Source organism: Gasterosteus aculeatus, chromosome 6, assembly GCF_964276395.1.
Source record: "Gasterosteus aculeatus chromosome 6, fGasAcu3.hap1.1, whole genome shotgun sequence".
Taxonomy (NCBI): Eukaryota; Metazoa; Chordata; class Actinopteri; order Perciformes; family Gasterosteidae; genus Gasterosteus; species Gasterosteus aculeatus.
Genome location: NC_135693.1, coordinates 7,287,975 through 7,302,599, shown reverse-complemented (window position 1 = coordinate 7,302,599; position 14,625 = coordinate 7,287,975). Strand labels below are relative to the sequence as shown.

At 47.8% G+C, this 14,625-nt stretch overlaps 1 protein-coding gene across 7 annotated transcripts in view; it reads right to left on the bottom strand.

Moving 5' to 3' along the window:
* LOC120820473 (signal-induced proliferation-associated 1-like protein 2) overlaps positions 1-14,625 on the bottom strand; it is a 67,217-nt gene that overhangs the window by 21,685 nt on the left and 30,907 nt on the right. For all 7 annotated transcript variants that reach the window (XM_040178234.2, XM_040178237.2, XM_040178236.2 and 4 more), the window contains exons 5-9: positions 12,157-12,331; positions 11,886-11,989; positions 10,298-10,455; positions 9,161-9,737; positions 4,598-4,872 (exon numbers count right to left, since the gene is read on the bottom strand). In XM_040178234.2, the coding sequence (XP_040034168.2) occupies positions 4,598-4,872; positions 9,161-9,737; positions 10,298-10,455; positions 11,886-11,989; positions 12,157-12,331 (1,289 nt within the window). The remainder of the gene's footprint in view (positions 1-4,597; positions 4,873-9,160; positions 9,738-10,297; positions 10,456-11,885; positions 11,990-12,156; positions 12,332-14,625) is intronic.

Here is a 14,625-nt window from a genome sequence, read left to right as displayed (position 1 = left end):
CATCCATTACCGTGACTACACGGAAACACACTAATACTGTCAGAAATATTTAGCCAGAGGCAAACGTCTAAATATAGTTGTGCATGTGCATGCATGTGTGTGAGCCAACGACACACACACACAAACACACACACACACACACACAAGTTGCACACCAGGGGGCTTACGGGCAAATTGGAGTGGAGATGCACAAACCAGTGGAAAAAACACTTTTTTAAACACTTATTTTTTAATAGAGACAAAAATCTCTGCTTGCCGTTCGATCAGATATAGGTTTCCCTTGAGTAGTTGTACACGGGCGGCTTTTTCATCCCCATCTTCACCCCATTACTGCTCCCACTCTTACGACTCTGCGACGGACACGGCCTGTGATGCCATTTCACGCAACATTAATCTCCGGGGCTTGGTGTGTATGTTAGGATGGAACGGGGGGGGGGGTTGCAGGGTGGTGTGTCAGGGTTAAACAGCCCGCGTGCTCTGCTAGCTCTCCAAACGCACATCACGCATGACCCCAATAATTACAGCGGCCTCCCTCTCCAAAGTCCATTCTCCAGAAGCCGCTGGGGGACGGAGGACTGTGTATTCTTCGCTGTGGTGTTACGTGCACTTTTCATCAAACTGGGTCACGGGTGGCTGTTTACAACGACCCCCCCCCCCCCCCCCCCCCTCGACTGGAGCCAGCGGGTGTCAGAAGTTCTCACTAGAAGATCATCCTTCGCTTCCTCCTGGTCTAACAGCTCTCCCACGTCTGGTCAGTGTCACCAGCGAGCTGCCTCGACCTTTTACGTTTACATTATTCATTGCATGCGTGCTGCATGGCTCAATGGTTTGATAAATGCAACAGTAAGTAATGAGTGGAATTAGAGCATCAGAAGATGCAGAGAGATAAGGAATTCATCTCAGGTGAAACTACCGTATGGAATAAAGATTTATTCCCTCTACCTTCTTAATACGATTGTGAAAGCACAGGTCTGATCTCTTTTTGTGTCAGAATAAAAATAATGAAAACTTCTTCTTCTTCTGACTGATGGTGAATTGCTTTTTCTATACAGGGCTGCTGAGCCACTCATTACTTTGATTAACTGAGAGTGTGTGTGTGTGTGTGATCATGCCAGGCTGCCAGGAATCATTACTCCCCAAACAGGCTAAACAGCCAACAGCTTGTCAAAGGGAAAGGTCTCAGCCGTTGTCTCCTGGCCTGCACTCGAATGGGAAAGAACCGACAAGCTGCACTTTCACTTCTGATCATAACATTCAAGCTTAGCAGGAGGGGCGAAAATGACCCCATGTATGTGGAATGTGCTTGTTTGTAATGTACGGGGACTCAGGGTGTATAAATCGTGGTGAGAGAGAGCAGGAAACGGGTGTTTGGTCAACATTTCAACCACAGCTGGAGGAGACGCATCCAGCAAGCTATAGGAGGAGGAATAATGTCTTATACCACAATGAAGAAAAACATCAACAAAATTAAAATCCACATCCAGTTCACTCAAAATACAGCTACTGCATGTCTGGCATAACACAACTGAGACCACATAAATAACTTGAATGCTTATTAGAAATCTAAATAAAAATAAAAAAGACTATGTGACCAGTTAGCTGTGAACAATGGGCTGCTTCAAACATTGGCTCTTAGGAATTACAATAGACTGGTTTGACAACAGGACCTTAGACCTCCGTCAGAGGGCTGTCACTCTAATGACATGGCTGGCGACTGAGGGACACGCTAATCCATTCCCACAGCCGGAGTCCATGTCACAGCAAAGAGCCACAGAGGTTGTGACCTCCACCTTTTTTCAGAAACCTTGCCAAGCGGTTTATTAAATAAAAGGTGCGCGGAAAAGTGATTTCACTGCAAAGTGATCTGAAGGCCAGCAGGCCTCCTGTGAGAAATGTGCAGGGATTAAGATGAGCAATTTGTGGTGCAGGTTCTTTGAGTTTCGGTTTAGTGGGGCTCTCTTTTGCAGGGTGTCGGCATGTGAAGTGAGAAATCCAGCTTAACTTTGGTCCGGACGAAAATCCACGATGACAAACCTGGTGACACTTGAAAAGGAAAGGTCGCAAGAGGCTGGTCTGAATGTCACAGGCAGGTCGAACCCTCGCAGACCCGGCATTTTAATAACGCACATCTTTGTGATTAAAACCTTTAAATGTATAATATGCTCTAACAAAGTATACATGGTAGATTACGCAGCCACAGACGTTTTCTTTTCCGTTTGTTTACCTTGTAGTAATCATCCATTTTAAGTGCATGCAAGTACTGATCCTCTTGTTTGCTCTTGGATCTCTGGTGACCATGTAGCAAAACATACAATCACAGAGTTCTGTGCATTGCATTCCTGTTTCAAAGAGACGAATCTTGCTCATCTTTTTCTCATTAGTATGATCCAAGGCGAACATGTTGAACTTGTTTGAAGCCTTTCAGAGTGACGATGGAAAAGCCCAGTATAAAACCACATCCTTCCTCCAGTGTAAATAAATACAATCCTAGGTACGGCTAATATTAGAGCCACGTCTCCGCCGGCTTCAGGCTGCGCGTCGAGGGCATAAACAGCTTTAGTCCTATTAGTCATTCAACATGGGATTACTCCGTCAATCCTCATCCACTCGCAAAATAAATAACGCAGATTTATATTCTGATAATAAAAAACAAGCCCCGACACGTGCTTACGAAAACATTTCTGCTCGTCTTGGTTCTAGTGTGCAGCCCAGGGTACATTGTGTGGAGGTCATGAGACTGTCGACCATTGTTGTTAACACTAGCCCTCATCTCCCCGGCCACGGGGGACCGACTGGGCCCCCGCTGAATTCCTTTCCCTTGAGATAATCACGGAGGAACCAGAGTTCTTATTGTTGACTGCGACACTCAAAGACGCAGCGGCGAAAAGAAGAAGAAAAAAAAAAAAAAAGAGTTGAGGGCCCTCGAGATTCTTCATCTGACCTCTCACCTCTAGATTTGTTGGACTTGGGAGGCGAGGCGGCGGGGGAGGATGGAGGAGGGGAGGGAGGGGGATTGACAAGTCCTGAGACACAGAGTCTGTTTGGCTCTCAGGACGACGCTGAGAAGCGGTTCCAGTAAGACGGAGGAATGTCCCTGTACGGCTCGGACCAGCAAAGTCCTCTGCTGCACTAATCTCCCACGTGCATCTGCTAGGGACGCCATATGTGGGTCAAGCTCACTAAATTATGCATCATGCCGCCCATTATGGTTCTGAAAACATGACACAACGCACGCGGTGCTATACGTCTTCCGTTTTGCACAAACGGCGTGTCAGAAGAGTTCGTTCACGGGACCCTGCATCACGGGACCCAGCATCACGGGACCCAGCATCACGGTCCCGGTCGACTCGCAGGAGGACGTTTGCTTCTTTTGCCTTTTGCTCCCGTGAGCTGCGATCATGATGGTATCATCGTGCATCATTACAGCTTGTGGTAAGAGGATTAGACGACGGTTCTGCAGGACAGGCTGCCGTTTCAGATTTTACCGATGGGGCATTATCGGCCATCGTGTGGGGGAGAAAATAAATGTTACTCCCCTGTTGCCAGACCAGAACTAAAAGTTCAAACGCAGTTAAACGCATTCCTAGTATGCCGCCTTTGACACACTGACCGCTGCTTTAAGACTGTATTCACGCAGGATTTTACGCATGGCTTCCATTAACCCTTTTCCACAAATATGCATATGTCATCTGTGTGAAAACAAGCTCTCTTCACCCGCCAGCGATTTGTCAAACATCTCCACACATCGGAAACAAACGGAAAATTGGATAAAGTGTCTCTCTGAACACGGTCTGGTCATTTTGCTGTGATCATCGGCCACAAAAGTAGGAAGAAAGCATTCTGTGGTACACAACACCCGTCAGCCCGAAGCGCAACCCAAAAACAAAGATGTCAAAAAACATGAGGGTGAAAGAGTGACTGGTGCAATTCCGCTGTCTGCCTCTCGCAGACAAAACAAGCAGATGTGCTCTCAGAACGCGTCTTCTACACAGACCTCCGTCGCTTCCCCTCCGCTCCTTTACAGTGGGAGCAACGGAGTCTCCAGGTGGGTGCCTGTCTCTAAGACGCCCAAAATTACCATCCTAATTACTGAATGGAAGGTTGGGCTGGTTTAAAAATAAATAAATGAATAAAAGCAATCTGCAAATGTGAGCTGTCAGACAGTAGCGGCCAGAGTGGAGCCATTAATCAAAATGCTCCGCTCATTATCATTAGTGAGAAACGCTGACCGTCCTGCGTGACTCACGGGCCTGCTGGAGTTCTTGTTCTGCAGCAAAGCCACATCAACACAAAAAAACGTCCTCTCTCTCTCCGGAGGAAATCAGCAACATCAGCGTGTAAGCATTTCTTTATGCTAATCGACACAAGCGTGAGACAAATGTCAGGCTAATTTACCCCAGCTGCAAAAAAACATTTATAAAAAAATGACTTCACCCAGAACTTCTTACATTTTTGAGGAGCACCTGCTTCTCTGCTTCACTAACCACAACCCCAACCAAAGACAATGGGGGGTGGAGGGGATCTGCTTTTGTTATGTCAGCTGCCTTTGTCCTTTAAGTTGCTAGAAGAGAAGTAAACAAGAGGTGTGGGGGTTTACCGTCGGGGGGCGCCGTCCTCGTGGGGCTGGATTATGACCACCTTGACGCTGACGGAGGTGCGCAGCAGGTCAATCATTTGCTCGTGGGTGAGGGTCGCGACGGCCACCTTGCAGATCTCCACCAGCCGGCTGCCCTGCCTCAGCCCGGCCTTCCAGGCGAAGCCGAAGGGCTCCACGTCGGCCACGATGCCCTCGAAGTTGACGTGGAAGCCGAGCTGGCCGAGGCCGTTCCGGCGCAGCGTCATCTCTGACGTCTCGCAGCCTCTGGTGGCGATCTGGAACCGGAATCGAAAATTATTTGCACATTATCTACAATGAGCACACGGGAATCTGTCGCAAGTAAGCATCACAAAGTGCAACACATGAAATGGATGCAATCACACCGAGCAAGCGGGGAGGAGAGACAAAGTTGAATGATCTTAACATCCCCTAATAAGAGCTTTCTGGGCTAATAGTTTATTTCAACAGCCTCCTTCAAACTCTTGGTGTGTGTGAAAAAATACTATTAGAGCAGAGAAACACCGTGTCCTCCGGCAGAGGAGCACGTTTGCTTGGCTGATTCAAAAAGCTTCTCAAAATGGAAGTTAAGAAGAGGGTACATGACAGAGCTAACCGGTTTAGCCTCAGAGCTGCATAGAGGAACTCACACACACACACACACACACACACACACACACACACAGACGAGCGGCCGTTTCTGGGGACTACAGTGGCTTAGTGGGTGCCGTGTGGGGAATTAGGATCAACGAGTCTATTAACCAGAGATATCTGAAGAAGAAAAAAGACTTTTGAGCGCAACATTCATCCACCAACGCATATTCTGTGTCAACTGGCAGCTGGTCCACACAGAATAATCCCTCCAACATCCTTTTCCCCCCACTAGTCTTCCCCCCGGATGCTCACGGCCGGTCGCCGCCTGTCCCGTGGCGTGCTCGGGGAGGAAACTCAGAAGTTGGCTCTCGCGCAATCATGCACTTGAATGCAAATGAGGATGTTGACTTCACTCAGCGGCGGCTTGGCTTGAGCCGCCGCGTTAATGGAATTCAGGTTCAAATGAAGTTCAGGCAATGCTCTTGCTTTAGCGGCGACATTTCAGAAAAAAAAATAATGTTGACCATGATGACATTGAATCCCTGAGCTTGTAGACTACCCTGAACTGGGTACTCAGTGGGACGGGACAGATTTTCCTGTAACAACCAATGAGGGGGGGGAAATCCACTGCATCCAATGAGCTTTAATTACTCATCAGATTAGTCTTGGTTCAGTTGTGGGTGGTTGCCTCCATTTGCTGCAGAGCAGCAGCTGGCTTCAGGGACACATCAACTCAAGACTACGGCCTGTAAACACTCCAGCAGGTTCTCACACTGGCAGAAATACTACCCCCCCGTGTGTGAGAGGGGTCACAAAACAACCATGATGGGTCTCACAGTGGGACCCTAAAATCTGTATTTACTTAAGGGGAGGACTCATTCCTGTTGGTGAAATCAGTGAAGTCACAGTCTCGCAATAAATAAATGCTTGTAGATCCACTTTTCAAAGAGACAACATTAAAGGCAGGGCACTTCTCCTTCTGCGTAAAAAAACATCAAGGGCAGAAGAGGAAATCCAAAAGCTCTCCGGTGGCAAAGTCTGGCCTTAAATGGCCTGTGACTGAAGAGAATTAGGGACCATGAATCAAACTGCCCTTTGTCAGAAATGCATTAGGGCTAAGTAGCTTTCTAAATGCTCTCATCGATGCCATTTATTCAGTATGAATGTGCCCTTCCAATGGCCAAAATCTATAATGGTTAAAACAGGACACTTGTCCTCTCATAGGAGGGATGTGTGGCCTGCAGAGTTATTTTTGATGGTGGCGTGGACGACACATTTGCCTGAATATTACAAATTAAGAACCGTGTCAGAAGCAGCTCTCGTGTGTTGGACAGATATTACAAAACCTTGACTTCCAACTGAACTTCAAAAGGACAGATTGTAACACTAGGGGTCACCTGTTTCCTCTGCACTGAATATGTGTGGATGGATTCTAAATCTGGGCCAGTGGCTTCAACCGGGATACGGCAGAATTTGGCTGAACGGGGCGAGATTCATTCCTGCCGGCAGTTTCTAATGAAGCCTAAAAACGGTGCAGATTGATAGAAAACGACAGACATGGCAATCCGTTCACATTTCATTGGAAAATGTTGATTGTACAACAATAAGTTGAATGACTAAAAGTCAGACAAACCAAGCCACTTTAAAAGATCATGGTCATCACCATTTCATACATGTTAGAGAATGAGCAACCCAACGATTATTATTTGACTGTAAAAAAAATGTATAGATTATACTATTATATTATACTACAAGAAGCTATTGTCTAGTCTGATAACCTGCAGATCCTTTTATCAATCAAACTAATGAGTTTTCTTGAAAGTAAAACATTCTCGCCCGAGCAAAGAGTACCGCTCTGACACGCCCTCGCGTCACCAAGGTTGTGCACACTCAAAGGTTACAGTGGACAATCTGTTCACTCTGGTTCGCATTACATCATAGGCCCAGCAGCCTGTAAACCCCCCGATGAAACTCCAGCCAACCTCTGGGACATCACAGACACCTTTGGGACAAAGTGTGCACGGTCAGCTCATACCCAAACGTGCCTACCGCTGCTGCGCCGCCGTCTCTGTGAGTAACTCAAGTAGCCCCCCACTTATTAATACTTATTCCCAGCTTTGCCGGTGAAACATCCCTCTTAAATCCCGTGGGTAAGTGGACAGTAAATGTGAGAGGATATTAGCATAGCGAATGAGGAAGCGACGTCCTCTGGCTAATCATAAATGCTAATATATCCGGCTCCGTCCTTTCTCACGATGAGTTGAGCAGTAACTGAATGACACACGGGTCCTCTTAAGATTAATTATGGTAAATACTTCTTGGGGATCGTGGGCTTTTAAGGGCATTCGTTAAATCTGTGCGCTCGTTCTGGTTCCACTACAAAAGGTGATAATAAGAGCCGTGTATTCATTTCCTTCTATTGAAACCTTCACAAGAGAGTGAGGTCCATTTTTTATGCTTTTATGCAGGAAATGGATTGTTACTACCATGTTTTTGGCTGAACCAGCGATGTGCTGCCTGCGACTCGGTTGGAGATTTCTGTTGATGAGGTTGCCAAAGGGATAATTGGAGGAGAGTATGCAGGCAGGCAGGAATAAGGTCATGCACAGCTCAGGTTTGGATTTTGGGATTCAACCTGGATGCTTTTTTGTTTTTTTTAAAGCAAACAGAGGTTTGCCTGATTAGAGGTTTCAATAAACAACAGTGGAAACTAGGCGCCTAAGCAGCAACATAACGAGCGGAAACAAGTCATCGGATGCCAGCATCCAGGATAAAGAGACGAGGTGTTGGTTCCCCTGAAAAAAACAAGGAAAATCTCATTGTGTAACCAGCGCCAGAGTGTCGATAGCCAAGGCACAACTACTGAGTGGGGTTGAGTGAAATAGGACTGAGTGGATAGCTCGCAAAAGGAGTGAAGAAGTGAGGCTGAGTTTTATAAAGTCTTAAAAATGTGTGTTTCCTATCCCTTCAAAGCTGGATCGGTGTCCTTCTCCTCCACCAGAATGGGCCAGAATCAGGGAGGAACTCCGGCTTCGCTTTGTTTTGGGGTTTTTTGTGATGAAAATAGCTTCTTAAAAAAGGTTTATCCTGATTAAACGTAGGACAACATCTGCACTGGTGCGACCTCGGCGTTTAACTGCACACCTCTGCTGAGGCTGTGCGATGAGCCAAAGAAAGCCAGCAACGGGCGGCCTATAATCCTCTCTGGACTCACTTCACTTCACAGTTCCACATTCAGGCGACACTCCCGTCTCGGGACAACCCGAAGAAGAGGACCAGAAAGACAGATAAAGGGGAAGTCGGGACAAGGACAAAAAAGCGAAAGACACACAAACAAAGAAAAGAAAATACCAGAAGCTCACACATGAGACTTGACAGGGTAGACGCAGGCGACAGTTGTGCTGACATACTGATGGAAATAGAATAACAAGCTTTGTGGCCAGCGGTGAAGCTACAATGGTAAGAGCAATATTTGCAGAATGCCTCGTTTCACCACAGAGCGGCCACAACTATCCCGAAGTGAAATGCATGGCCTGCACACGCCACGCAGCGTATGTGAGGAAGACCGTCGGACGGGATTTACTGGAGGGTTCTGATGACAGACTTCTACTGTGTCTCATGGCTTATAGGTCTCTCTTTATGCCACAAACACTGGTGAACTCCTTTTCAAGACAAAAAGGTGTGTGTCAGGGGGGTATTGATATTTTTCTCATAAAGATGCGAAAGCCGCTTTTATATAAATGATTATTTATAGCCCTCTGAGACATGTTAGATATGAAGAAACAACTATTTTCCTGCACGAGCCACGCAGAGCAAAGTGAATATTCAATTCAAACCATGCGGAGCAACAGGTGCAGGCGAGCGCAGCCCAATTAGCCCAAAAGCGATCTAGTCCCTCAGTGTTTTCAACCCCACAGACATGGACACAGAGAAGTCCACAGCAGCTCAGCTCAGTTGAGCCTTTGATCTTACCTCCAGTCTCTGCACCATCTCCCTGATGTCCTCGCCGCAGTTGTCGTGTGCGGACAGCATGACGCACTCCCCGCGCTCGTAGAAGATCTTGATGCTCATAATCCCTGAGGTCCACCCGATGACGTCGCGACACGAGCAGTTGAAGACCACGTTCTTCGACTCCTCCTCGATGAGCACGATGAACTCGTTGGATATGCCGAGCAAGCAGTCTACGTCCATCGACTGGCCAAAGTCCCGGGCGCGGACGCCCCAGGTGATGGCCCCCACGCTCCACAGATGTGCGTCCTTCCTGGGTTTCACCCTCTCCTTCTTCTTGGCTCCGAGATTGATGAAGCTGAATTTGACAGCCGCGTCGACAGTGGCCGTGCTGACAAAGTTCTCCGCCAGGTCCTTCAGGTACTCCTGCCGCGTGCGGGTCGCCATGGCTCGGAACTTCTCAGACTTGTGCGCAGCGTTTTCCCCGTTGATGACCTTGGCGAGCAGGAAGTCCCGGAAAACAGCCGACTTTGGGAAAGTCACAGACTTGGGAATGGGGGGGCCGAATGGAGGCACGTCTTTAGATCTGGAAACGGCCACGCTGGAAAAAAACAAGAGAGGAAACGAATGGATCACGAGCAGAGGTGACAGGCGGGAGAAAGTAGAAGAAGTGAATGAGCTTTGAGCTGCACGTGTAATGAGTGTTGACGGGATGTGGCTTTCCCGGGAAATGATTCCCTCGGGAGAAAGTCTGCGATGAGCTCGGATTAATCTCACTCTGTTAAATGCTATGTTATTAACCAGAGTTATCTTGACTTTAGAAACTCCCCGGGAGAGAGCTGGAAGTCGTAATTTCAAGGTGCCTCTGAAGATAATAACTGCATCATCACTTAACAGATCAAAAGAGCCCTGTGATTCCCGCACTTTACTACAAAGTCGTGACAGAAACCACAGAAAGCACTCGGCAGGTTATTATTATTCTTTCAAATGAATTGCCCTTAAAAGTTACACGTACAGCCATTTGGCATGAGGACGTTTAATGAAGAAAAAAAAAACACATTCCCGATCGATTGTCTTTAGGATATCAGTGTGCCCGTTATCCTGCGGTGAGCCCTAAGGCGTCTTTTGTTCCTTTGAGCATCATTCTGAGAGCCCACTTACCTGTAACAGACGTTGTCAGTGCAGGGGTTATGGACTTTGACGATGACAAACACATGCTGGAAATGAGAGCGGATGTGTTTTGGAGTGAAGGGAAGGGCCCCGGGCTCCTGGAATACGATGGTGACGATGTCATTGCCGATATGCCTCTTCCTTAGTAACTAGAAGAGGGAGGAGAAAATTGAGTTAAATACAGGGGGGGGGAAGAGCATTACATAAAGGCTGAATGTGGTACAACAGTACACATCTTCTATGGCTTAGGGTCCATGGAGTCGAGCTGGACAACTGCCGGACGCCCACGTTTGGCACGTCGCAGTTCGAGGCAACGGGTCAGTTATCGGATACGTGTAAATGATAAAACTGTTTGGAATAAAGATGACGGCATCTATTTAGATTCCAACCGTAGCATCAGCCACCACACACTACTGGTGACACCACATGAAGCCCCGGAGCTCCCCGCAGTGACGGAGAGAGCTTATGAATTCATTTTAGTATTGTAAGGGAAAGAAAGCGTTCTTTCAAAAGTTGCATTGTGCTGCTGAGCACTAAACATTGGAGTTTGGAGAGCAGGTGTTGATGATGAAAATCCTCAGGAGAACATCCACAGACCGCCTGAAAGCATTCGAGTTGAGAAAAATAAAGTGGCGAAAAATAAAGTCCCAACAACATTGCAACGAGGAATGACAAATTGAATGTAATGTCTGTTGAGACCAAGATAAAGGGCTTTGGCTTTGGATAAGGGCAATGCACCCTGCTAACACAATTAAGGCTTCCTTCGGCAGGGAAGGAGACTTATTCCCTCAAAACCAATTCAGCGCGCTTGCACTGTTGCATTGTGCAGGTAGTTAACCTCATTCTGTGGCTGGTACAGAGTTGTCATTGAGGGTCAGCGGGAGGTGGAAACAAGCAGGCTAAGAGGGTTCAGAGGGGAAATGGAGAGGATGAAGAGATGAGCGAGGTGAGCTCAGCCCAGAGAAGATTACCAGCAGGGATTAAATGAAACCATCCCACTTCATGACATGCAATCTGATGAGGAGGATATCAAAGAGGAGGAATCCTGCCAATCAGACATTTTGCTGCTACGCGATAGATTACGTCTTTGCAGAGCTTCACCTTCAGAGTCTTCCCCGTTATCGTCTCTGCAGTTTACCCACGTGTTTTTATCATGGGCTCAAAAACCCACTTCAGTAAAAGCAGTGCAGAGACTCAGATGGGGAACCTCTGTAATCGCGGCTTCATCGGGGCACCGCCCGCCAGTCCACCGCCACATCCACTTAATTCCACCTATTCACGCAGACAGACACTGGGGCCCGTCTAATACCACGTCCGGTCCAGCCCCCGGGGATGCATTGATTCAAAACCTACTGTGGGATACACGTTACCATGGCGATGATCATGCCTTCAAATGATTGGTCGTTACCGTGACAAAATGAGTCCCTGGGGAAGATTGGCAAGAGGCAGGATTGAAGACATCCTAAGAGGAAGCTGCTCGGGGACTTATTACCACCATTAGTCGTTGGCTTACCGCACAGTAAAGTAAACATGGTGGAAGGTGTGTGTGTGTGTGGGGGGGGTGTCACGGTTTACTGACCTGCTGCCTGTTGTTGGGTGTGTAGGGGAGCATGGTGGACACGTGGAACATCAGCTCATAGTCCTTGTAGGTGGTGTAGAGAGAGTGTATGCCTGTGGAGTCCGCTGTAACACAAAACACCGTCGTGTTGGGTGAGACAGGCGATGACGTCATGAAACAGAAAATCAGGTCTGGAGACGTGTAGGCTTTAAAAAAAACAGGAAAAAAAGGAGCGGAGCATCTGCACTCAGAGGGGGGTCGGGATTGAGCTTGTGAACGTGGCGTCTCTTACTCTTGTTATCCAGCTGCGCCCTGTACTTGGTGAAGCCCTTGAGGCGCACCCTCTGACCGAGGAGATCCAGGAACTCCTCCAGCGCCGGCCCGGCACTCTCGTTGTTGTACATCTCCTCTTCTGTGCTCTGGCCCGCCTTGCAGTAAAGCACTCCCACCTTGTGCTGGAAGCTTAGCTGGAACGAGAAACATACAGACACTCAACGGTTAAGTGTCATTTCCTGACGCCGATATGCATCACGTGCACCACACTCGCGCTGTACATTATGCACTCAAGAGCATGCAAGTGCATCACCACACAGCTAATGTGGAGGCCTTCAGGGCCCTTCTAAGAGGGAGCTGAGACCCCCTTTTGTGAAGCCGGGCTGTGAACTCTCAGGAGCTCTGAGCGGAGCATAAATCAAGCCTGGCTAATAGCTGCTACGTAAGAGCAGCTGTGGAGCGACGAGGGAGGGAATTACGGTCACATAGGAGGGGTTTTGGTTTATGGAAAAGGAACTCGGTAGATTTCCTTAAGCAACATTTAGGAGGGGTTTAGTAAATTAGCAAAATATGATACAATGAACTTCTAAACACCTCACTCGTATCGCTCTTGATTCAGCCATTGTTCAGCAAAGAGCGCCTCAACGTCTTATTCACAAAGAGTATTTATAGACTTACAGGGGCCAGCCACACCTCACAGGCTTCCACTGGGAGCATTAACATGATCCAGAAATGACGGGTCTGACAGGAGCTTGTCTCATGAAGAGGCAAGAAGAAGGAAACATCTGGAGCGATTCTTCTTGCGCGACGAGAGCGAGAGCCCTCTCCACAAACATGAATCTTTGATGGCTTACATCTCCCTGATGCCGACTGAGAGTAAAAGGTGGGGGGAGAAATGCCACCCCCCCCCCCCCTCCTCCTGTACCCGTTATCTAAATTCACAGCAGAGGACAGTGGTATGTTGACCCGGGGGCAAACGTCTCAATACAGTGGAATGGGAAGGCTTCTCCGAATGGGACCTCTTCCATATACTGAAACAAATTGGGATTGGCTTTTCCCCCCCTCCCTCCTTTATGGGTGATCTGTTCCCTGCTCTGTTGATGACTTTCTCCAACAGGCAGCCTGCTCTACACGAGTGGACGGAAAGCTATTAGAGCATCAAGCCCAGTGGAAATGGACCGATGTGCAATGATGAGGTCTTCTATTTTTCATCCTGCATTATGCAGCCTCACTTAACCCCCTGCTCCCCCTAACAGACTGGCCGAGGGCAAGGACAATCGCATCGCCCTTTGGTGGCGCAAATTTGTCTCTGCCTGGAAAAACGCAGACACACCAGGATATATTTACGGATGAGTAATGCTTTTTCAGTGGCATCGGCCTGTGATGAGGTGATGCAGCCATAACACAGAACAAAAGCGGATCTTTGATTAGCTACAAATCTGGTAATAAGCTGCTAAAATGTGGCCATTTTCTCTCCTTAGATAACCTAAGCCCCCCCCCCCAAAAAAAAATGTTCATCTGCCTCCTTCTCTTTCGCCCCAAAACTATAAAAATGCAAAGATGGAAAGATGCTTAATGGGTGGAGAGAGAAATGAGGACAACGCTCCCGTTGGAGAGCACCTGAAGGATACTGCAGTGCCCTACCAAAGACACAACATCACCGGCACATCTGTCTGCGCTGCAGTGTCCCCGCTGCGGCCAAATAAATCAAAAATACAGCTCTCACAACACGGCTGCAATCATCAGACATCATTACACACACACGGCAGTTTTTGCCATTTCTGGGGCGGAATGTTCAGGTTCTGCAGCGACAATTTAAAACGTGACGGTAAAATGAGGAGTAATCCATTGTGGCCGGGGAGTGTGGCTCTCGCTGTGGGCATCAGGGGGGATTCATGCTGCTCTGAATGCTTTGCCCGATAACTAAAACAAGTCACTTTTAACAGGTAACTTGGGAAGTTTGGCGCCGTCGCATATTCATTTTTTTTTTTTTTCCCCACGTTAGGATGCATAATGAGAACGTTCTCTGTGAGGTAAAAAGTAATTTGTTCGGCATAAATGAGAGGGAGAGATGAGCAACCTTTCCCCGACCTCTTGGATGTTTTCTCTGCTCTCAACAAACACCGACAGCTGCAGGCGAGCTATCCTGCTCACTGCCTCGCTTATTTTTTGAATCGGTAATTATAAATCAAACCTTCAAGCCAAGATTTTAGACTCCAGATGGAATCTTCAGATACACGTTTATATTGATTGCTTTCTGAGAAAGATTTGTGCTTTCTACAGCACATCTCAAAAATCACGTTAACTGCCTAATGAGTTCATCTGCACACAGACAGCCGGTCCGCTGATCTACAGCGTGATCGGAGTTGCATTCACATAGGCTCTGTTCTCCCCTTCCATCCAGGGCCTCACAACGCCGCTCCAAGGGATTCTCTCTCTGTAGAAGTGATCATGAGGTTCTTGTGAAGAAGGTGTGGCTGCAGCATGC